Source organism: Eulemur rufifrons, chromosome 23 (genome assembly GCF_041146395.1).
Source record: "Eulemur rufifrons isolate Redbay chromosome 23, OSU_ERuf_1, whole genome shotgun sequence".
Taxonomy (NCBI): Eukaryota; Metazoa; Chordata; class Mammalia; order Primates; family Lemuridae; genus Eulemur; species Eulemur rufifrons.
In genome coordinates, this window is record NC_091005.1 from 24,198,447 (window position 1) to 24,220,984 (window position 22,538).

At 37.7% G+C, this 22,538-nt stretch overlaps 1 protein-coding gene across 2 annotated transcripts in view; it reads left to right on the top strand.

Annotated features, from left to right (window-relative positions):
• FTO (FTO alpha-ketoglutarate dependent dioxygenase) overlaps nucleotides 1–22,538 on the top strand; it is a 353,424-nt gene that overhangs the window by 95,900 nt on the left and 234,986 nt on the right. For both annotated transcript variants that reach the window (XM_069456646.1, XM_069456647.1), the window contains exons 3-4: nucleotides 3,550–4,177; nucleotides 19,174–19,317. In XM_069456646.1, coding sequence (XP_069312747.1) covers nucleotides 3,550–4,177; nucleotides 19,174–19,317 — 772 coding nt within the window. The remainder of the gene's footprint in view (nucleotides 1–3,549; nucleotides 4,178–19,173; nucleotides 19,318–22,538) is intronic.

A 22,538-nucleotide genomic window follows, 5' to 3' on the forward strand; every position in this document is an offset into this window, starting at 1 on the left:
TGATTTCTTTCCTTTTAGATTAAAGATTAAACAGTTCTATTCTCTGCACCCCTCTAGCTCTAATGGATTGCTTTATAAATCCCCGCATATCTTACTTGGGAGACTACTGCTGTAGACACTCAAGATCTTTGCTCCTTTGGTTATTCACCCTCTCTTCTGCATCATCAGCCCCTTCCTTTTGTGTCATTCTCATGAGTGTACTGACAAAGTCTAGTGTGCTCTAGTATCTTCCATCATTAAAGATGTCCCTTGATGTAGCATTCCCCTTCATCAACAGCCCCGTTTTTCTGTTCTCCTTCATAGCAAAACCATTCAGAGACACGCCATCTCCACTTCCTCCTCTTTCCCTCCATCTTCAGCCTACTCTAATCTGACTTCTGTCCCCACCACACTCTGCTGAAATCTCTCATGTCATTGTCATCAGTGATTTCCATGCTGTCAAATCTGGCGGATAATCTCCATTCTCATCTCACTTGACCTCTCAGTGGCGGCTGACGTGGTTGACTGCTCCATCCTTCTTGAAATGCTCTTCTCTTTTAGCCTCTGCATCAATACACTGTCCTGGTTTTCTGCTTGGTCTCATTTGTTGAGCATTCTTCTACGATTCAGGAAATAGCTTTGCCTTCCTTTCTGTATTTATACTGTTTTCCTAGGTGATCTCATTCACTTCTAGGCCTGTAAAAACCAGCTCTGTGCTGACAACTCCCACACTGAGTTCCTCTGCCCCACCTCTGAGCTCCAGATGTGTGTATCCAGTTCCCCCTATGTTATTTTCACCTGGAGATTTCATAGGTATCTTAGTGAATACAGCTCTAGAATGGAACTCTTCGTTTTCCCCTTGTTCTTCTCCTTACTATTCCTATTTTGTTCCAGTTTTCCTTATTTCAAAAAATAGGAAGTTGGTTATTTGATTATTAAATCCAGAAATCTGGATGGAAGTCATCTTTAATGTCTATCCTTTCTTCATTCCTCACATCTAATCTTCTAGCTTTAAAATACGTACTTTATCCTGTCCTTTTGTCTCTGTCTCTACCTTAATCCACACCATCATACTTTTCTCCTAGGTGGTCGTAATAGCATCTAATAGGATTTTCCACATTCAAATTTGCCCCTTTCCAATTCCTATCTGATATTATAATAAAGATTTATTTTTATAAAATGTAAATCAAGTTATTTTTCTCCCCTTGAAATCATCCAGAGCACTTACAGTCTATTCCAAATTCCTCACTGTGGCCTCCAAGGCTCTGTGTGATCTGTCTCTGCCTTCTTATTGCACACCGCTCTGTCTTTGGCTTCTGTCTTCTAGTAAAACTGGCCTTTTTTAAATCCTTAGAATAGGCTGGTCTTTTTTCTCAGTGCCTTTGCTTTTTTGGTCTGTCTTTCTAGGAAGCTATTTCGTAGCTCCTCAGACATCTGGTGCCTTCTTTTCCTGAAAGTCTCACCTTAAATGCCATCTCCTTAGAGAATCCTAATGACAGATTTCCTATTGGTTTATTTCTGTTCTAGTGCTTAACACAATTTGGGATTGCTTTCCTTTTTAATCACTTGATTTGGTAGAAGGCTCTGCTCTGTGAGGGCAGGGACCTTATCTTTGTCTGGTGTTTGGTAGGTGCTTAAGAAACATATGTTGAATGAAAAAAAATATACAGAAATGTAAGTGATCTGGCCCTGCTTATCATAGAGGCAGTAATTATTGAATGAAGATTTAGAAGGAAGGTATCTCAAAAATGGTGGGCAGCATAATAATAGAAGAACAGGTTTATGTGTTGATTATTCCTGACTCCTTCCTTCAGGACTCAGCCTAAAGCTAGGAGGGAGCAGAGCAGATTAAACTGTATAAGGGGTGAATGTAAAATCCTATGTATTGGTTAAAAAAAAAATCAGTTGCATTGTACGGAATCAGGGAATTGGCTTGACACCAATTCATATGTCAAGTCCTAAGGAGCCCAAAGTGGTGGCTGAAAAGCTAATGCAGCCCTAAACTGCATCAATAAATTCATGTATTTGTGTATTAGAGGAGGGAATTGTCTTATATTATTCTTGTCCAATGACACCAGTAGAATTATTACAACTTTTTAGAATTGCAGTGGAATACCTCATTCATCCATCTGTGCATCCATCCGTTCATTCATTTACCATTGTTATAGTCGTGAACAAAATTGTCATGGCCCTTGTGTTCATGGAACTTAATGTCCAACCCCCAAAGAGAATCGAGTTCTCTTTCAGTGAAAGTATTGAAGCAGGAACTAGTTTGTCATTTATTGAGAGGCAGTGCAATCCAGTGGTTAAGAACTCACGCTCTGGAGCCATCTAGACTCTGGAGCCTAGTGGCTTCAAATTCCAGCTCTGATATTTACCAGCTATGTGACTTTGGGCAAGTTTTTTTTTTTTTTTTTGAGGCAGAGTCCCACTCTGTCACCGTGGCTAGAGTGCCATGGCATCAGCCTCGCTCACAGCAACCTCAAACTCCTGGGCTCAAGCAATCCTTCTGCCTCATCCTCCCAAGTAGCTGGGACTACAAGCATGCGCCACCATGCCCCGCTAATTTTTTCCATATATTTTTAGTTGTCCAGCTAATTTCTTTCTATTTTTTTTTTTTTTTTTAAGTAGAGACAGGGTCTTGCTCTTGCTCAGGCTGGTCTCGAACTCCTGAGCTCAAACGATCCACCTGTCTTCAGCCTCCCAGAGTGCTAGGATTACAGGCATGAGCCACCGCACCTGGCCTGGGCAAGTTGTTAAAATGTCTCTGTGCTTCAATAGTCTCATCTATAAATTGGAGCTAATAATCATGTGTTGTTAGTATTAACAATGTTGTGAGAAATAAATAGATGATAAGCATTAATAAAATTGTGTTTTCTGGAGGGTCAAAGGCTGGAAGAGAGATTGAGGATAAGAAAAAGTGGTCACAGAGTAAAGCCTTGGAGATCAAAGCCCAAATTGTTATTATTTTTTGTTTATACTAAAGATTGGTAACAGTTTGAGCTTAAACTTGAAAATCTTGACTGGAGAGTTGAATGACATTTGTTTTATTTAGTTTTCTTTTTTTTTTTTTTTTTTTTTTTTTTGTTGAGACAGAGTCTCACTTTGTTGCCCAGGCTAGAGTGAGTGCCGTGGCGTCAGCTTAGCTCACAGCAACCTCAAACTCCTGGGCTCAAGCGATCCTACTGCCTCAGCCTCCCGAGTAGCTGGGACTACAGGCATGCGCCACTATGCCCGGCTAATTTTTTCTATATAGATTTTTAGGTGTCCATATAATGTCTTTCTATTTTTAGTAGAGACGGGGTCTCGCTCAGGCTGGTCTCGAACTCCTGACCTTGAGCAATCCACCCGCCTCGGCCTCCCAGAGTGCTAGGATTACAGGCGTGAGCCACCGCGCCCGGCCTGTTTTATTTAGTTTTCTATTTTAAGCCAGGAAGGTATGAATCCTGTTTAGACATGTCACCTGATATTTCCTTGCCCCACCCCCAGTGCTTACAAAGAAACACACCTTTGGAAAGAATAAAATTATAACTATCCATAATGTGTCTTTTTGCTTTGGTTTTGTTTTAGTGGCAGCTGAAATACCCTAAACTAATTCTCCGAGAAGCCGGCAGTGTATCCGAGGATCTCCACAAAGAGGTTCAAGAAGCCTTTCTCACGCTGCACAAGCATGGCTGCTTATTTCGGGACCTGGTTAGGATCCAAGGCAAAGATTTGCTCACTCCGGTGTCTCGCATCCTCATTGGTAATCCAGGCTACACCTACAAGTACCTGAACACCAGACTCTTTACGGTACCCTGGCCAGTGAAAGGTTCTAATATAAAATACGGCGAGGCTGAAATAGCTGCTGCTTGTCAGACCTTCCTCAAGCTCAACGACTACCTGCAGATAGAAACCATCCAGGCTTTGGAAGAACTCGCTTCCAAAGAGAAGGCTAACGAGGATGCCGTGCCAGTGTGTATGTCTGGAGATTTCCCCAGGGTTGGCATGGGGTCATCCTATGATGGACAAGATGAAGTGGACATTAAGAGCAGAGCAGCGTACAATGTGACTTTGCTGAATTTCATGGATCCTCAGAAAATGCCATACCTGAAAGAGGAGCCTTATTTTGGCATGGGGAAAATGGCAGTGAGCTGGCATCACGATGAAAATCTGGTGGAAAGGTCAGCGGTGGCAGTGTACAGTTATAGCTGTGAAGGTACAGTCTGCTTTGGGAAAAAGCAGCCCTGGGTGTACTATGAGCAGAGTTGTTGAGGCTCTGGAAATACACATGCGTATACATGTGCATGTTTGTGTGTATGCATGCATGTGCATGAATATGCGTGTGTGTGTGTGTGTGTGTGTATGTGTGTGTCGTATGTCCTTTTTAGGCTTATTTCACCCTTATGTCTGCAGAATATACCTCTTTCTCATTTAGCTATGCTATCTGGCTCATTGTTATACTGTACTCAGAATATTTTCGTGTGTAAGCACTACTGTCATTTTGTCTTTCCCATGCCCAGGAGAGCAGCATCTTGGTTTCATACAGCCGACTGTCTTTCACTAAAGCTCAGAGTAGATTGTACAGTTGCTATAATTAACTTGCTGATAAAGGGCCGGGAAAACAAAAATCTGTCAAATCTTTCCAGGTTCCCACAGGTGCACATTTCCAGTCTTGCCAAAATAATTTTATTATGGTTGACATCACTATCTTGATGGGTGTGATTTCTCAAACATGGACTTGTTCTTGGCTTCATATAGTTTTTACTACTGTTCTTCCTTGCCAGAAGCAGTTGAGGTGGGTTTTGCAAGCAGACAGTCCTCTATTTTCAGGAAACTCTCTAGCCCCTACCCAGTTCTGCAGTTTTCCCATCTCTCCTCTTCTCATACATTCATCCCTAAGTTCTGCAGTTTTAGACCTCATAGGGTTGTTGTGATAAACTTGTGCTTGCATTTCCTGAAATCTAGTCCCCTTGGAACAGAGACCACAGGCTACGTTTTAGTGGCCTACCCAAATTTGCCTATTTCTTCTATTATTCAGTTTGTGTGTTTAGGGTCCCCATTGTTTCACAGGATTACAAAAAAGATAGTTGAAAATATCTAAAATAGCATGACCATTGCTGACTTTTTCTTTTTTTTCTGAGACACAGTCTTACTCTCTTGCCCTGGCTAGACTGCGGGGACATCATAGTAGTGCACTGCAACCCTAAACACCTGGGCTCAAAGTGATTCTCCTGCCTCAGCCTCCTGAGTGCCTGAGACTACAGGCGTGTGTCACTCTACCTGGCTAATTTGTTTATGTTTTGTAGAGGCCAGGTCTTGCTTTTGCTCAGGCTGGTTTTGAACTCCTGGCCTCAAGTGATCCTCCACCTCAGCCTTCCAAAGTGTTGGGATTATAGGCGTGAGCCACCATGCCCGGCCTATTGCTGACTATCTTTTGTGTCTGATTATTTGACAAAGGAATACAAGACATGGTATCAGCTCTCCTATCTGTTTTATTGAAAGATGTTTGGAAAACCAGAGTTCTAGATATCCCATCAGGCAATGACTGTAACTTCTTATGTGTTGTTGTTCTTTCTAACAACTCTAGTTGTTTAATTGGATTTTCTTATTGTTGTTACTTGTTTTTTATTTACTAAAATGACTGTTTTGGAAAAGGGATTTAAGAAAAAAAAAATCTCATGTTACTCTTTTAATTTCTCACAATTTCCCAGTCTCAAAAATTTCCTCAGCTTAACTAATATCTCTCCTAACTCTACCTTATGTCTTCAGTCCAAAACAAGGAACTAGTTTAGCAGTTGGAAATTTCACCAGTTTCTCTGGCATCTCAAATAATGATGCTGACTTAAGAAAATCGCTTGAAGGGATTTGATGCTGTCCTAGTGGAAAGAATCAAGATCCTCTGATCTTTAATAAGGACTTGCCTGGGATTTAAGAACTATCACATCCAAGAACTCTGATGTGAACGAACAATGGAGTTTGTTAGTTTCTTTCTTAAGGAGACAACTCTCCCAAACTGAAGCAGTGGTATGTGATAGCACAAACTGCTACAAAGATGTCTTTGTGCCTCTGCTTACTCTCAGCCCTGCAGTTTAATAGTGCTATTGTACGCCCTTTGCGTGGGTGATCAAGTAGTTTTTGAAACCTAGAATATCTTTCAGAAAGGAATTTAAATTTCTAATGAATAGTTTCTTTGGTCAGGAGTGGTTAAGACTGATGAAGTATACAAATATAGTAATGTTTATATTTGCAATTCTTACCTGCAAGAGGGAACTGCAGAATTTGGGTTTGTAAAAGCAGTGTGCGTAATTCTTTTGTTCTCTTAATCCCTGAGATTCCCAGAACTCTATCTATTAATAATAGTAATAATAGCAATACTGGAAGCTTTCATTTATGGAGCTCCTACCTTGTGCTAGGCACTGTTATAAGCATTTTACCTGTATTAACTCATTTTATCTTCTTCATAACAACCCAGTGAATGAAGTAGTAGCAAAGTACTAATGTTATCCTCATTTTACAGATGAGGAAACTGAGGTATGGAAGGATGATTAACTTGTTCATGGTAGTGCTGTGACGAATCAGGAGAGCTAGGATTTGAGTGCAGACATTCTGGCTTCAGAGTCTTAATACCTAAGGCTGTATGCATTGTGAGCAGGTATTTCTATCCCAGCAGTGTAGCTGTCTGGGAGATTTGGGTTTTTAAAATGTCTGCCTTCCGGAAAGGTTCAAGGAATGTTCTACTTGTTTTTTCTTGCAGGTCCTGACACCTTCCTTTCTCCCTCCACCTTCACTTCTCCCCGACATCTGCTGTAGCTTTCTAGCACATACTCTCAGATAATTAGAATGCATTAGATTAACTTACTCTACGAAACAGAACCTTTCTCTAGGTCTCTGACTGTGTGTGTGGTTTTGGGTCAGATGGTGTACAAAGCACGTGCCTTGAAGCTCCCTGGTGGGTTCATTTCTTCCCAGTGACAAATGATATATGTTTAGTCCTCTGGTCTCCTTATATAATCTTCCCAAAACTATGGTAAAAGTGGAGTAGAAGAGAGCTGTTTGAAATCATGGTTGGAGTTTAGGAAGAGCTTAAGGGGGTCACAGAGAGTGGGCACTACAGAGAACTGTATTGTTTTCTGTGTCCTTGAACATATTTGTTGAGCAGTTGCTAAGGGAAGTTCAGTTAGCTGTTCTAGACAGTATGGGATCTGCAAAGGTAAATCAAATGCCTTCTTTGCCTTGGGAGAATAGGTGAGGTAAGGTGTGATTATAATTATGAAATGATGAAACATGAGGTCTGGAAGAGACTTTTGAAATCACTTAGTTATAGCCTCTCATTTTACAGATGAAAACACTGAGAAGGAAAGTGGCTTGTCCAAGGTCACATAGTTACTTAGTGACAAGAGCAGGGATATAAGTTGGAGAGTATTACTTGCCACTGGAGAGGTTCATGTAAAATGCACTGGGAATTCAGATACCAAAGTGATTGCTTCCTGCTGAAATTAAATTCAATTGAAGCTTAAGATCTTTCAGGATTTTGCTCTCAATACCTTTTCCCAGGGAAGTCTTCTTGTAGATTTATAATGAGCCAATCATCCCTCTTTTGGTTTATTTTCATGCGTAGAGGTCATTGAGAAGTAATTTGTATAGGATACGTGTAATTATATACTAAATTCATTGGCTTTCACATGCAGTTCTAGTTAATAGATATCTCCAGTAGGAAGATTGAAATGGTACAATTTTTAATCAGGAGTGGCTTCGGGGAACCATATGTAAATAGGCAGAATATTTGACTTTCCTATTGCAGCTTTGCTGGCAATTGCTTGTTACTCCTAGCTGTAAAAAATGAATTTTAGCAAGGAAGGCATTAAAAACCCATTGTTTAATATGGTCAAACACTTTGTTCTTTGACTGGAACGCCTTCAAAAACATCACTTGGACAATAACTATTGGTTGCCATTTTTGTTTCTTTGTTTGGAAGGAAACATTTGCTGTGACATTGTCTTTTTAGAAAAAGCAATTCTTAAGATTTTTACCTATTGCCAAATATTGCAGATTCTTGATACTATTTTCTAGATCTCCCCTGAAGGGCCAAGAAAGCTCACAAAAAGAAGAGAGGCCACTCCATGTTTCCTGTTCAGTATGTGATAGGCTGGAAAATAGAGGCTTTGCAATAATTTTCTTGGAATTCTAGAATTCCTATTCATGTCTTTGATTTGGGAAAAGTAGAATCTCCTTAAGGATGGAAATTTGATCCCATAATTCTTGAATCTCTATTTTAAAATGAGTAGCATTTTTTTTACTCTTTTTTATTGTGATAAAATATACATAAGATTTGCCATTATAACCATTTTTAAGTGTTCAGTTCAGTGGCATTAAATACATTCACACTATTGTGGAACTATTACTACTGTCCATCTCCAGAACTTTTTCATTATCCCACACTGGAACTCTATACCCATTAAACAGTGACTCCCTATTTTCCCTTCCTCTATCCCCTGTTAACCACTGTTCCACTTTCTGTCTCTATGTATTTGAGTACTCTGGATACTTCTTATAAGTGGAATCATGTAGTATTTGTTCTTTTGTGTCTGGATTGTTTCATTTAACATAATGTCCTCAAGGTTCACCATGTTATGGTATATATCAAAATTTCATTCCTTTTAAAGGCTGAATAATTCTATTGTGTGTATATACCACATTTTGTATATCAGTCCATTCATTGATGGACATTTGGGTAGTTTCCATCTTTTGGCTATTGTGAATAATGCTGCAGTCAACATTGGCATGCCAATGTCTGCTTGAGTCCCAACTTTTCAGTTCTTTTGTGTATATACCCAGAAGTGGGATTGCTGGTTCAAATGATAATTCTGTTGACTTTTTTGAGGAACTGCCCTACTGTTTTCCACAGTGACTGTATTATTTTACATTCTCATCAGCAATGCATAAGGGTTCTAATTTATCCAGATCTATGTCAACACTTATATTCTGTTTTTTGATAATAGCAGTCCTAATTGGTGTAAAGTGGTGTCTCATTGTGGTTTTGATTTGCATTTCCCTAATTACTAATGATGTTGAGTATCTTTTCATGTCCTCATTAGCCATTTATATATCTTCTTTGGAGAAAGAAGTCTATTTAAGTCCTTTGCCCATTTTGAATTGTTTTTTTCGTCATTGAGTTTTACCAAGTATTTTAGGTATTCTAGATATTAATCCTTTGTCAGATACGTGATTGCAAATATTTTCTCCTAGAATAGCTGAATATTTAATAATGTATTAGAGTGATGAGCAAGGAATGAGAGAACAAATTAAAGTGGAAGAGACCTTACTGTCTATGACTTTAATTGGGCATTTTAATTCTGTACTATTGAATGACATCATTTGTATTGATATTAATTAGCTGTGGGACCTTCAACAAGTTATTTGAATTCCTTGTGACTCAGTTTTCTCATCTGTGAAATAGTGGTAAGAACAATAGCCACCTAGGGATTGTGAGGATTAAATCTATGTCAAGTGCTAAGAACCTAACAACAGTGTTTAGCACGTGGTAAGCATTCAATAGATTGTTAGGTATTTTTAGTTTTTATTAAAATTATACATTTATATATTTTTAAAAAGCCCATTTCCATATGTTTGTTAAGAAAAACAGCAGTCATTTACACCTTTTCTTTCCATTTTCATAGAGGCAATCATTTCTACTCTTATTTCAGGTAACACTTTTGGTGTTAATCACATACCGTCTTGAGCATTATCTATTGGCTTCTTAATACAGAAGGTGAAGATTTACTTCACTCTCTTTTTTCTCCCTGTCTGCCTACACATGCATGTTCTTCTGATTCCCCTGTATTTCCATTCTAGATGCATTGTCATTTGGTTCTATCAGTTATAGTTACAATTATCATGTCCTTGAAAATGTTATCCAGAGCTTGTCATAAATTATGATCAGTTTTCCTTTTTTTTTTTTAAACTTTTCATTTTTTTCTGGTGTTAATAGTGATCTTGCTTTTTGTGTGTTTGCATAGTTTTCTATGTAGTTATGACCAATTAAATCCCATACTCTCTATCAGTTGTCTTAATCTGCAGTCCCCAACCCCTGGGCAGCAGACCAGTACCTGGTCCATGTCAGGAAACAGGTTGCACAGCAGGAGGTGAGCGGTGGGCGAGCGAGCGAAGCTTCATCTGTATTTATAGCCGCTCCCCATGGCTCATCATTTCCCCCAACCCCCTGGTCCGTGGAAAAATTGTCTTCCATGAAACTGGTCCTTGGTGCCAAAAAGGTTGGGGGCCACTGGTAAATCTCTCAAGAGCTTCAGAACCATCAGATATATTCTGTCACTTTCATTTTCTTGGAGAAATGTCTTCTAGAGTCTTCTCATTTGTTCAATCTGGACTGGTTACCGACTATGCCTGATGCACAGCTATTCCATTTTGTGGTATTTCTTCATCGTAATCCAGTGGATTCCCTCTACCTCTGTCCTTTGTTCACTCTTCAGATTCCTATATTCCATGTCTTGCTCTTTCCTGATTGTTTTTATTTTGGTGGAGCATGTCCCTCAGTGGTTTCTTGAGAAAGGATGCTTAGGAGGTAAATTTATGAGACCTTGAATGTCTTAAATGATCTATATTCTCCGTTGACATGTGTAGATACTGTGGGTATGGAAATCTTGTTAGGAAGTGATTTTTTTTAATTTAGAATTTTGAGGACATTGCATGACTGTCTTTTATCTTCCAGTGTTCCTGTCAAGAATTCTAATTTTTTTTCTTTAGCTTTTATGTCACTTTTTTGTTGCATCATTTTCTAGTGTTTTACAATTTCACAGTGATAATTTTCATCCATTACACTGGCATTTTATAGGCATTTCAATCTGGAAATTTATGCCCTTCAATTGTTGGACATTTTCTTGAATTACCTTGTCAATTATTTCTTCCTCTCCAGTTTTCTCTTTTCTCTGGAATCCATACGATTTGGTTGTTGAACCTTCTGGACTCTTCCTCTAGTTTTCTTATTTATTCTCTTACTTTCAATCTTTGTATATTTTTAAAAAATCTAATCTCTGGGAGATTTCTTTATCTTCCATCCTGTCTATTGAGTTTTTAAAAAATTATTGAAATATACCTCATAAATATATAGCTTGAAGAATTGCCACAAAGAACTGTACCTAGCTCACAGATCAAGAAGTAAAGCATGTCAAGATTTTAGAAATGCTTCCTCCAGTGTCTCCTTCTATCTGTCAGGAAACACTGTCCTGACTTCTAAGGTAAATAGTTTCATGCGTGTTTGAATTAGACTCGTAAGATCCTTAAAGGCATAATTTGTGTCTTCACCCTTCTTTGTATCTGCTTATAGTAGAAAATGAGTATTTGTCGCCCCAAATCAGTAAGTATTTGTTCTTCTTGAGGAGTTTGTACTATTCACCTACATTGTGGCCACTTTCCAATAACTGTTTGATTTCTACAACTGCAATCTCTGTTCACTGTTAGGATTATTCTGATAGCAAATACCAGATACCAGACTTAAAGAGGCTTAGTTTAAAAAGGTAAGGAATTGTCTCATTTAATACTAAGACCAGGGGTCTCACTGGCTTCACGTGGGCCTTGTTTCAACCCTAATGGTGTGATCAGTTTCCATTTTCTTCCCCTTTATCTTTTGGCTCTTCTGTCCCCAGCTGTTGTGGCCACCCTCTTTCTTTTTCATGAGCGTTGGGAAGGAAAGAGATTGGGTATTGGATGTATACTTTGATCCCTCGATAAAGCTTTATCTGAAACTAGATGAACAAATAATTCTCCTCTTTTGATTAACCCATTTTGGTTCTGGTCTTCTACGTTATGTACAAGTCAAAGTTTCCTGTGAGTCTCCACAACTCTTTGTACCTTCCTGTTTCCCAGGGGATTGCATCCTCTATTGTTAGAAGCTCTGGTTTGGAGAATGTATTGTTTGAAAAGTATCTCTGCTTCCTTTCCTCATTGTATATCTCACTGCAGATAATGTAGTGATTTTGAAGCTTTTGCCAGGGGCCCCCAAAGCAATTTTTCTCTCCTTTTCCTGCTTTCAATTTTTTTCTTCCAAGTCCGTGAAATGTGATGTAATGAGGTTCTCCTATGTGTGTGAATATTTTTATCTTAAATTTTTTTTCCAAATGCTTAATCTGAAAGCTGACAGAGCCAGACATCATGCTGAAAGGCTTTAGATTTTTCCATAAAGAGTTTTCAATATTTTGCCTGAAATCCCTGAAAACTTATAATTAATTTTACAGTTTTTCTGTGTCAAGGGACTACATTTGTCCTGAATGGCTTGTTTCGAGGCATCTGAGAACAGCTTCTTGTTATAGATTCTGAGCTGGGACTGATTAGTTTCCCCTTCAACTTTTCTAAATTGTCGTTCCTTTGTAGCATTTAATCCTTGGTGGCTGAGGAGTTTGTTCTGTGTCAGCAGCAAGCTTGACCCCTTTTTCCTCACAGTCAACCAAGGAAGCATTTCTGAGTTGTGGAACTCTGGCAGGGAGGCTTCTCCTTGGCTGACCTTCTTTCTTAGGGATACAGTCCTTCTATGGTGTTCCCAAATGCTCTCTGGCTTATACGGTACCCATTTGCTATTACTTTGGGAACCCATCTAGAAAAAGTATGCTAAGTGTGCACATAAAAGCTTGTACCCTCCAGAGAGATGATTCTGAAAAGAGATCTGACCTATGAAAAAGTCTTCAGTATATTTCATTGCCCTCAGTAAAAAGCTAGATTCTTTACTATGGTTCACAAAACCCTCCGCGTCTTGGTCTCTGCCCACCTCTCCAACCTCTTCTCTTGCAAGACCAGGTCATTCATGTGACCCTCTTGCGACCCAGAATTGATTGTGGTCTTACACACACACCATGCCGTTTTCCTGCGAGAATGTGTCTTCCCATCCTCACACCCTCCCCTTTCACCTTCTGTCTCCCTCCATTTTAAAAGTTGGATTCCCCATCCAGACATTGGAATGTCATAGATCATCATTGGACAGACAAGGCTCATTGGGCTTCATATACCAGCTGACCATCTACAACTTCTGGGTTTCTCTTGCCTCAGGATCTGTGACGTGGAAAGGAAGGGACCTGCTACTTAAGCCCCTGTAGGTGTGGAGTTAAGGAAACAGACAAAGTAATTGCAAGGGTGGGAGTTTTATATATCTTGGCCCTTGGATTAGGGAATAGGGACTGGAGAATAAGAAATGGGGCTATTTTTAATGTGTGGTGATGATGAATATTTACATATGAGGGAAATTCGTGACACAGAATTACATATGTTTTGAAATATGATATAAAAGTTTTTACAGTATATTTTATTCGATCAGCACTGTATTATCTACTGTCATTCTCTGGCTTTTATCTTTGTTTCCTATATAGCAGTGGTTGTACATGGCTTTAAAAATGTAAACAAAATGTTTGGCATTTATCCTTTATTAAATGAAATTGATTTTTTCTGAAAAACTAGTTAACATAAAACAACAAATTGGTTAGTTTTGGGGAGAAGTTTTGGACATTTTAAACTTAAGTCTTTTTGTATTTTGTCACATCATTTACTCTTTTAACCGTTTGGTTAGTGGGAGCTGGGAATGTACGAACACACTGAGACACTTAAAATCCTTTCAATTTTACTGAAGCTTAAAGGCAAGTAGGAACCTGTTGCCTCTGCTTGTTTCCAAAATAACATGAGGGAAGAGTAATCAGTTGCAGTTGCTATTGATAATTACAAGTTGATTTCATTGAGAAAGTAAGAACACTATACTTAAGCAATAAAAAAATTTATCAGACATACAACTTTCCTCCTCCCTACCCAGCCCAGTGGGGGGAAAAACCCTCACCAAAACATCATTTTAATGAGCACATTTCAAAGGTGCTAGATTTATGGGAGGCATCAGGAAGCACTGATTGCAGTTGCTGTCTCTGATTGTCATTCAGGACTTTATTGGTGCCAGATTGAGCAGAGTACCAAGTTGAAAGCAGGGAAAGTAGTCAACCAGCCTGTTAGCCTATAAAGATTACCACTCGTTGCACCATCCACGGGCTGTGGCATTAAAACCGCCTGAAAAACCATTGTCTTTGTAATTTGAAAATCTTTTTGCAGTTAAGTTGTAATTGATTTGACCAGAGAGGGACATACGAAAAACCCTCTTAAATTATTTCTCTTTTTTTTTCCTATGCTATTTGCTGTATCTGTTATCATTAGGGCTCCCTGGAATGAAGCAGCCTGAAGCTTTGGGGTATCACAAATATAAACATACAGTTTTTCTGTCAATATTCTTTTGCTAAATTGACCTGAATATCAACTAATTTAGTATCAATTACTTTATTATGTCGTATGCTATCACTAGTCATGGTACACTGTTAGGTATTAGTCACATTACATCATTATTATTTTATACAGTCCTAGCTTCTTCACTAATATGTGCAGTAGAAATCAAATCACAAATATCAAGACTTGAGAACAGGGGCTGGCAAACATTTTCTGTAAAGAGCCAAATGATAGTTTTGGCTTTGTGGATCTTACAGTCTGTATCTTAGCCACTCAACCTTACTGTTATGTGTGAAAGCAGCCATTTATGTAAATGATTAGGCATGACTGTGTTGTGCTTAAACTTTATTTAACAAAAGCAGGTCATGGGCCTGATTTACCTGTGGGCTTTATGGACCACCTGTAGAGCAAAGTTCACAGACTGCTGTAGGATCTAGGCAGGTACCACAGACAAGTAAAGTGAAGTGGTTAACTGGGGACAGTGGCTAGCAGAGATCACAGACCTCATCTAAAAGGGGCAGGCGGCTCCTTCTTACCTGTAGCCACTTGTGACTGCTCAGTGATACCAGATCTTGTAATCCAAGAGTAGCTAGGAATTTGGACTTGTGTGCAAAGTACTTTTATCAGTTGGCAACTATGTTAGATCTCTTAAGGAAATATATATAGTGTAGGTCAAGCTGCACATCTTTGTGAGTTCTTTTCCACAAGCTCTAACTTAGCAAATTCTGGTAGTTACAAGTGTAACAATCTGCAATGTATATGTAAGAACTGCCTGTAGAATGCCATCAGACATGGATGGCAACCGTACTGTCTAGTGAGGGGAGTGCCACTGTGTCCATGGCAGACATCAGTAATTGATCATACCACTCTTTTCTGGTGAACGTGGAGAAAGTTTCAGAATTCTTCACCAGGGCTCAAAAAAGCCACAACCAACAAATCAGTTGTGTCGCCTGATCTGTAAGGTGTTTATCATCCCTGTTCCAGAGGATTTTTTTTTTTTTAATTGCTTTTGGGATTAACCAAGTGAATAGCTTTGGACTTTTTATTATATGATGTTATTTTTAAAGAAGTCTGATTAAAAGATGCTCTTAACTAAAAAGTACTTGAGGAAGCATGTATTAGAACAGTTAGTGTGAAAAAAGGGAAGATTGTATTAATATAGCAGTATGAGATTTTAGATCCGAACTTAGGGCATTGAACAATATCCAAAGTAGGATGTGTCCTTGAAGATCATTTAGCAACATTCCTTCTTTGCAGAGACCATGAACTTGGGTGTCTGGTTTGTTCTTTTTCACCGTACTTAGTGCAAAGTAATGTGAATGAATAGTTATAAAGGGGAATTCCTTTTTTTCTTTTATTTTATTGCCTTTGATCCTTGTGTACAGTTGTCGTAGAGTAAGGTGTTCATAATTTAGGGATTCTGTGTGTGAGTATGTGCCATCTGGGATGCATGTAATTTTGAATTGTTTAGGTGATGTGTACATGATGCAGCCTAAGTAAAGCATACTTTATTGTTCATTTTGATTACATAAAACTTTGCATCTTTTTATCTTCCCTCATTCATACTTTACCCTCAGCCAGTCTAAACACTATTGCCTTTCAAGTTTGACCTCTAAGAATTCTGCTCAAACTGTTCAACCCTCGTTCAGCCTCTCTCTTCTCTAAACTTCTTTATTATTGAAGACTCTAGTTTAGCAGCAGTGTTATGCTTTCTTATGTTCTTTGGCTTAATTTGAGGTATTTTTGTTTTTTCTTCCAAATTAAGTTTTCTTTCCCTGCCACCTAGCATAGCAGTAAGGATTGTGAATGGTGAGAACTGAAAGAACATTTTTTTAAAGCAAACAATTTAGTGCAAGTGTTCATCAGATGCCTTCTGTATGCCAGTCACTAGGGCTCTAAATGTGAATGAAATAGAAAAATGAACCCTGCCCTTAAAGATCAGAGTCTAGTATAGCAGTTTAAAGTGATGGAATTTTAATTTAAAATGTCCCCTTAATAGCAATCAGTGATGAACATTTACAGTTTGGCTAGAAGTAAAGCTTCACTGGGGTATAATAGGTCTTTGTTTCAGTCACTGACATATCTAAGGGTCTGGCACAAGGCCCAGTGTATATAGTAAGTGCTCAACAAATGCTTATTAAGTGAACTTTTATAAGTTTTTATGTAGGGTTATTCCTTCAGGACTGTGATTATAGGCAAATCATAGTGTGTACCTTTTATTTCTTGTATGTGTCTTTCCTACTCTTGTACCCCAGAAAAACCAGCCTTTTTTTTTTTTTTATATGGGTCTTGCTCTGTCACCCAGGCTGGAGTGTAGTGGCATGATTATAGGTCACTGCAGCCTCAAACTCCTGTGCTCAAGCGATCCTCCCACCTCAGCCTCCTGAGTAGCTGGGACTACAAGTATGTACCTCACCACGCCTGGCTAAAAAATTAGTTTTGAGTGTCCTTCTAGAAATATTATTTGTACTTTATTTTTTTATATAAATTATAGTCTATTAGCTTTTTTCCTTTAAAAATATATTAGATAGTTCCATATCAGTACATACATACTCATGTTATTGTTAGTGGCTACATAGTATTTATTTTCTGTACATGTCATAATTTATTTAACCAGAAACCTATTGATGAACATTTGAGTTATTATAAAATCTCTTGCTCTTATAAATGCTACTACAATAAATCCGCTTACTCAACAGTCATTTTTCAACCCCTGTAAGTAATAATTTTAGTGTGTATTCCTAAAAGTGGAATGCCTATAAGAGTCAAAGAGTATGTGCATTTGTAATTTTGATAGTATTTCCAAATTTTCCTCTGCAGAGAGTGTGAGCATGTCATTTTGCTACACTCTTACCAACACTGTATTTTTTCAGAATTTTTGATCTTTTCTGATTTGATAGTGAAAAATAACTCTTGTGGCTTTAATTTGTATTTCTTTTATGTGAATAAGTTGAAACATCTTTTTATGTGTTTACAAGCGAGTGTTATTTCTTTTTATGGGCTTTTAAAATTTGTTGATCTTTATCTTATTGATGTGTAGGAGCTCTTTATATATTAAGAAAAACATTCCTTGGCAATTCTTGCTTATTTATACCTCCATGTGTATTTGTATTATGGAATCAGCTTTTCTAGTTACCAGCCACACTCATCTAGAAAACAATGCAGTTGGTCTTTTTATACTGATTGCGTTGACTTTCTAGATGAATTTAGGGAGAACTGACATTTCCATAACATCTGTTTAAACTTTCTTTTGTGTCCTTCAGTAGCTTTTTAAAATTTTTGTTCATGTAGACAATGCATATAAGAATCCTACTAGATATTTTTTATAAATGGGGTATTTGTTTGTGTTTTTATAAGTTGTTAATTATTGTGATTTAATTCTGTAGCTATAATTGCATTTTCTTAATTTGCTTATTGCTTGAGATGTATTTTCCTTGTTATTTGCAGATAATCATATGCAAATTTTTTTTTTTCTCATTTAAAAATTTTTGTATCTCTTATTTTGTCTTATTAAGAGTGCTCTGTTCTACAATTCCAGAGGGCACCATTGGGTTGGCCATTCATTCCAGAATAACAATGAATCATTATGGTGAAAAAAGACATCTTTTTCTAATTCTTAACTTTCTGAATGTTTCTGGTATTTTTCTGTTAAAATATGATGCTGGCTTTGGAGTTGAGACAGATCTATATTTTATCATGTTAAGGAAATAGCCAGGTATTCCTGTTTTATTGAGGTTTTTATCACGAAAGGATGTTGTATTTTATCAAATATTTTAGTGTCACTAGAGTGGTGACTCATGTTTTTTTTGTTTGTTTTGATTTTTGAATATGATGAATTTTAAGTATAAGTTTTTACATATTGAACCATCTTTGTATTCCCAGAATAAATTTTACTTGGTCATGGAATGTTATTCTTTTATGAATATTATTCTGCCAATTTGGATTCTATTTCCTTATATTTAGGAGTTTTGTGTTGATTTTCAGATATGAGATTGGATTTGGATTCTATTTCCTTATATTTAGGAGTTTTGTGTTGATTTTCAGATATGAGATTGGTTTATGAGTTTGTGTATTTTCTTTTTGGGTTTTGATACATATTGTTCTATTCATGAAAAGAGTTTGGAAACTTATTTTTCTGTGCTTTTAAACAATTTAGACTGGGCATGGTGGTTCACACCCGTAATCCTGGCACTCTGGGAGGCCAAGGTGGGAGGATTGCTTGAGACCAGGAGTTAGAGGCCAGCCTGAGCAACAGTGAGACCCTGCCTCTACAAAAAATAGAAAAATTAGCTGGGCATGGTGGCATATTCCTGTACTCCTAGCTACTCAAGAGGTAGAGGGAGGAGAGTCTCTTGAGCCCAGGAGTTTGAGGTTATAATGAGCTATGATGATGCCACTGCACTCTAGCCTGGCTGACACAGTGAGACTCTATCTCAAACAGTAGCAACAACAACAACAACAAAACAATTTAAAGTGTATTGAAATTATTTATTTCCTTAGTCATTTAGTAGAATTCTCCTTAGAAACTCTCTGGGTCTGTATTTTCCAGAGAGAGAGTTCTTTGATAACTTTCTCCATACCTTCTGTGGTTTGTGTAGCTTTTCTACCTCTTCTTGGATCAATTTTGATAATTAATAATCTTCCTAAAACACTGTGTGTTTAGTTCATATTTTCTAATTTATTTGCTTGGAAAGGAACAAAATAATCTTCTTTTATCTTCTTTGGTATCAGTGGTTATTGTCTCATCATTTTACTTAAGGATTCTTGATGGAAAAAATAAGTGACCAATTAAAAATATCCTAGAATGTATTTTTAAAATGACATAAAAGAGAATATACTTCACTTAGCACCCATATTTTATTAAAATATAAATTATTTTTTAAATAACTACTATAAAACCTAGAAGTTTAGATTAAACATTTCCTTTCTGACCACTTTCTTCTCTTTTGACAGGCCCTGAAGAGGAGAGTGACGATGACTCTCATCTCGAAGGCAGAGATCCTGATACTTGGCATGTTGGTTTCAAGATCTCGTGGGACATAGAGACACCTGGTTTGGCAATACCCCTTCACCAAGGAGACTGCTATTTTATGCTTGGTAATCTTAGACTTAGGAGAATCAAAATTATATCGATGCTCTAGTGTCTAAATTTTAGATTATTGACATATTTTGAATATGTCTTTGAAATAAACTTTTTGAGTATTTTATATTAATAATGAAACTTCTTTATAAAAACATGTAACTTTTTTTTTTTTTTGAGATACTGCTAAATTTTTAAAAGTTGCTTTTCCTTTTATTTTAAGTATTTATGGAGTTCCCCAGATGTGCTAAACAATTTTTAGGATTCTTCATCAAAGCCATTAAATCATCCAACTTAACTTATCAGTGTAACTTTTTAAAGTATTTCCCTGTCTGTATAAGTTTTTAGTAGTGAGAGAGTTTTTTCTCGTTTTGAATTTATTTTCTTCTCAGGAACAGCTGACCTGACAACCAGGCCTTTCTCCCCTTTTGTCATTTGGTTCTGTGGGAAGCAGTATTTCAGCTGTGCTTAGGCTAACCGAAGCTGTGGCGTTTGTGGGGTTTTGTTTTTTGCTTCTTTGCTTTAAGTTTTTAATTTTGTTTTTGGACTTTCTACTTGTTTTCCCATGCACAATGTGCAAACAGTGTCCTTTTTTATTCACAGACCTTCTCAGGGTTTAATCTCTACTTGGCTCTTCTAGCCTCTGATTATTCAGGGTTTATCTCACTCTTATCTGTCTGGGGAAATCTACTCATATGTTGGTTTTGGTGCCAGGAAGAACCAGGGCTCAAGCCCAGAATTTATGATAAGAATTAATTCCGAGTTAATTGAGTATTTGTAGAGAGTCCACTATGTTCCAGGTACTACGTGAGGTTCTGGGAGAGATATCAGAGGTGGATAAATCTGGGTCCTGGCCTTTTAGGAATCAGAGTATGGAATAACTCTACTACTTGTGCAATTTTGTATGTACTGTTTCTCTCTAAATAAAGTAACTTTTTTATCTTTCACCGAAATGAATTTATTTTAAAAGGAGACTCTGTATCACTATCTTAAATGGGAAACCAATATCATGAGGCATACTTAAGAGAGTTTTATAAATATAAATCCAGAGAAACTAAAACAGTGTTTAGTGCCTGCTACTTTTGTTTGCTAGATATCCCGAGTCTGGGTCCTATTCTGTCTTTGTTAAAAAGGAGGATTGGTAACTGCTAGAAAGGTGTTCACTGTGTAGTGGTACCAACCTGAGACTTTCTCCTCAGTGTGTGCAGGAGAATTGCAAGATTATTATATAGGGGCTCTTTCTCACAGTGTGACTCAATGATACTTAATGCCGTGTCCCTTTACCTCTTAAATTCTTCTCATGGGGTGATTCCTGCCATTTGTTGAGCACTGATCTAAGAAAGCCCTTAATCTCTTGCCTTCCATTTTGCACGTTGCTTTATAGTTTACACATTAATTTCACATAAGCAGTCTCAATCTCCAAACAACTGTGTGAGGGAGATGGCAGAGATTGTTCTTTTTCTAAGTGACTTTCCCAAGGTCACTTAGTATGAGGCAGAACAGGGACCAGAATGGGTTGTAGGCTTCGTATATGGTGTTTTTCCCACTGTAAATAGGGCCATTTTGACTTGATCCCAGTGTGCTGAGGTCTCTCTGTGGGAATGTTGTAAGGCCATCTCTTCCCTTCTGTCTCCTCTGTCTGACATCAGGAACTAAGTTTCTTTCTTTCTTTCTCTTTCTCTCTTTTTCTTTTCTATTCTTTTCTTTTCTTTCTGACACGTAATAGTTGTATATATTTTGGGGATACATGTGATATTTTTTTTTTTTTTTTGGTTGAGACAGAGTCTCACTTTGTTGCCCAGGCTAGAGTGAGTGCCGTGGCGTCAGCTTAGCTCACAGCAACCTCAGACTCCTCGGCTTAAGCGATCCTACTGCCTCAGCCTCCCGAGTAGCTGGGACTACAGGCATGCGCCACTATGCCCGGCTAATTTTTTCTATATAGATTTTTAGTTGTCCATATAATGTCTTTCCATTTTTAGTAGAGACGGAGTCTCGCTCAGGCTGGTCTCGAACTCCTGACCTTGAGCAATCCACCCGCCTCGGCCTCCCAGAGTGCTAGGATTACAGGCGTGAGCCACCGCGCCCGGCCTACATGTGATATTTTGATACCTGCATACAGATGTGTAATGAATGATCAAATCTGGGTAATTGGGATATCCATCACCTAAAACATTTATCTTTTGTTTGTGTAGGGAACATTATAATTCTCCTCTTGTAACTATTTTGAAATATACAATAAATTATTGTTACAGAAACTAAGTTTCTATTCTGAAGTCCCTCCACCTTTGTTGAGTGCCATTTATAAGTAAGCAGATTATTAATTCATTTTTTTCTGTATCACCCAAATGTGACTATTTGGCTTGTGTCTGAATAGGTGTTAATTTTAGCCCATAAATCACTTTCCTTTGGATACTTTGTTCAGGAGTTTCTATTAGCAACTTGCTTCTTTAAAAGAAATGACAGCCAGAATGGTATCTTCAAATAGGTTTATTAATTTTTTTCTGTATATAAACGTAGTAAATATGCATTGTACAAGTTCAGCTATATTCCATATATTTAATGACATGTGTTCTTTTCTGATTAAAAAAGCAATATGTGCTCATTGCAGAGAAAGGAAACTCTGAAAAGTATAAAATGAAAGAATATAAAAATCAGGTTCATGCCTGAGTTAGTGTATTCCTTTTCAGTCTTTCTCTAGACATGTATGTCTGGAATTGTAGTAGTAATATGAATAAAAATAAGTCAAGCTTCCTTTGAATTTTCTCAGCAAAGCTGAGAAACAAATATTAGCTGTATTGCAAAAGAAGAAATCGAGGTTAAATTTATGTAGGTACTTAGCCATGGTTACATAGCTAGTGAGAAGGATGGATTGTATGTTGCCATTTTATCCTACTTGGGGTCTGACACCCTGTGTCATCCACTCCTCCTCCCCAACACGGATGCCCTCCTCACCCTACCCAAGTGCTGAGCCCTGCTCTGGGCTTTTTTGCCCTCCCTTCATCTCAGCGTGATGCCTCTGCCTCACCTAATGGCTTTAGGACTAATTTGTTCAGGAAGAGAAGAAAAGGAGAATGTTGGTGTTCTGTTTGTTTCCTTATTTTCCATTTCTTTTTAAAGTTATGTTTTTTTAAATGTATTCATGATGAAAATATGAAACAATTACATTCATTGAATTTACATGTTATAACAAATATAAATTTTTAAACATACATTGGGTCCCTTCAGCTATTATATGTGA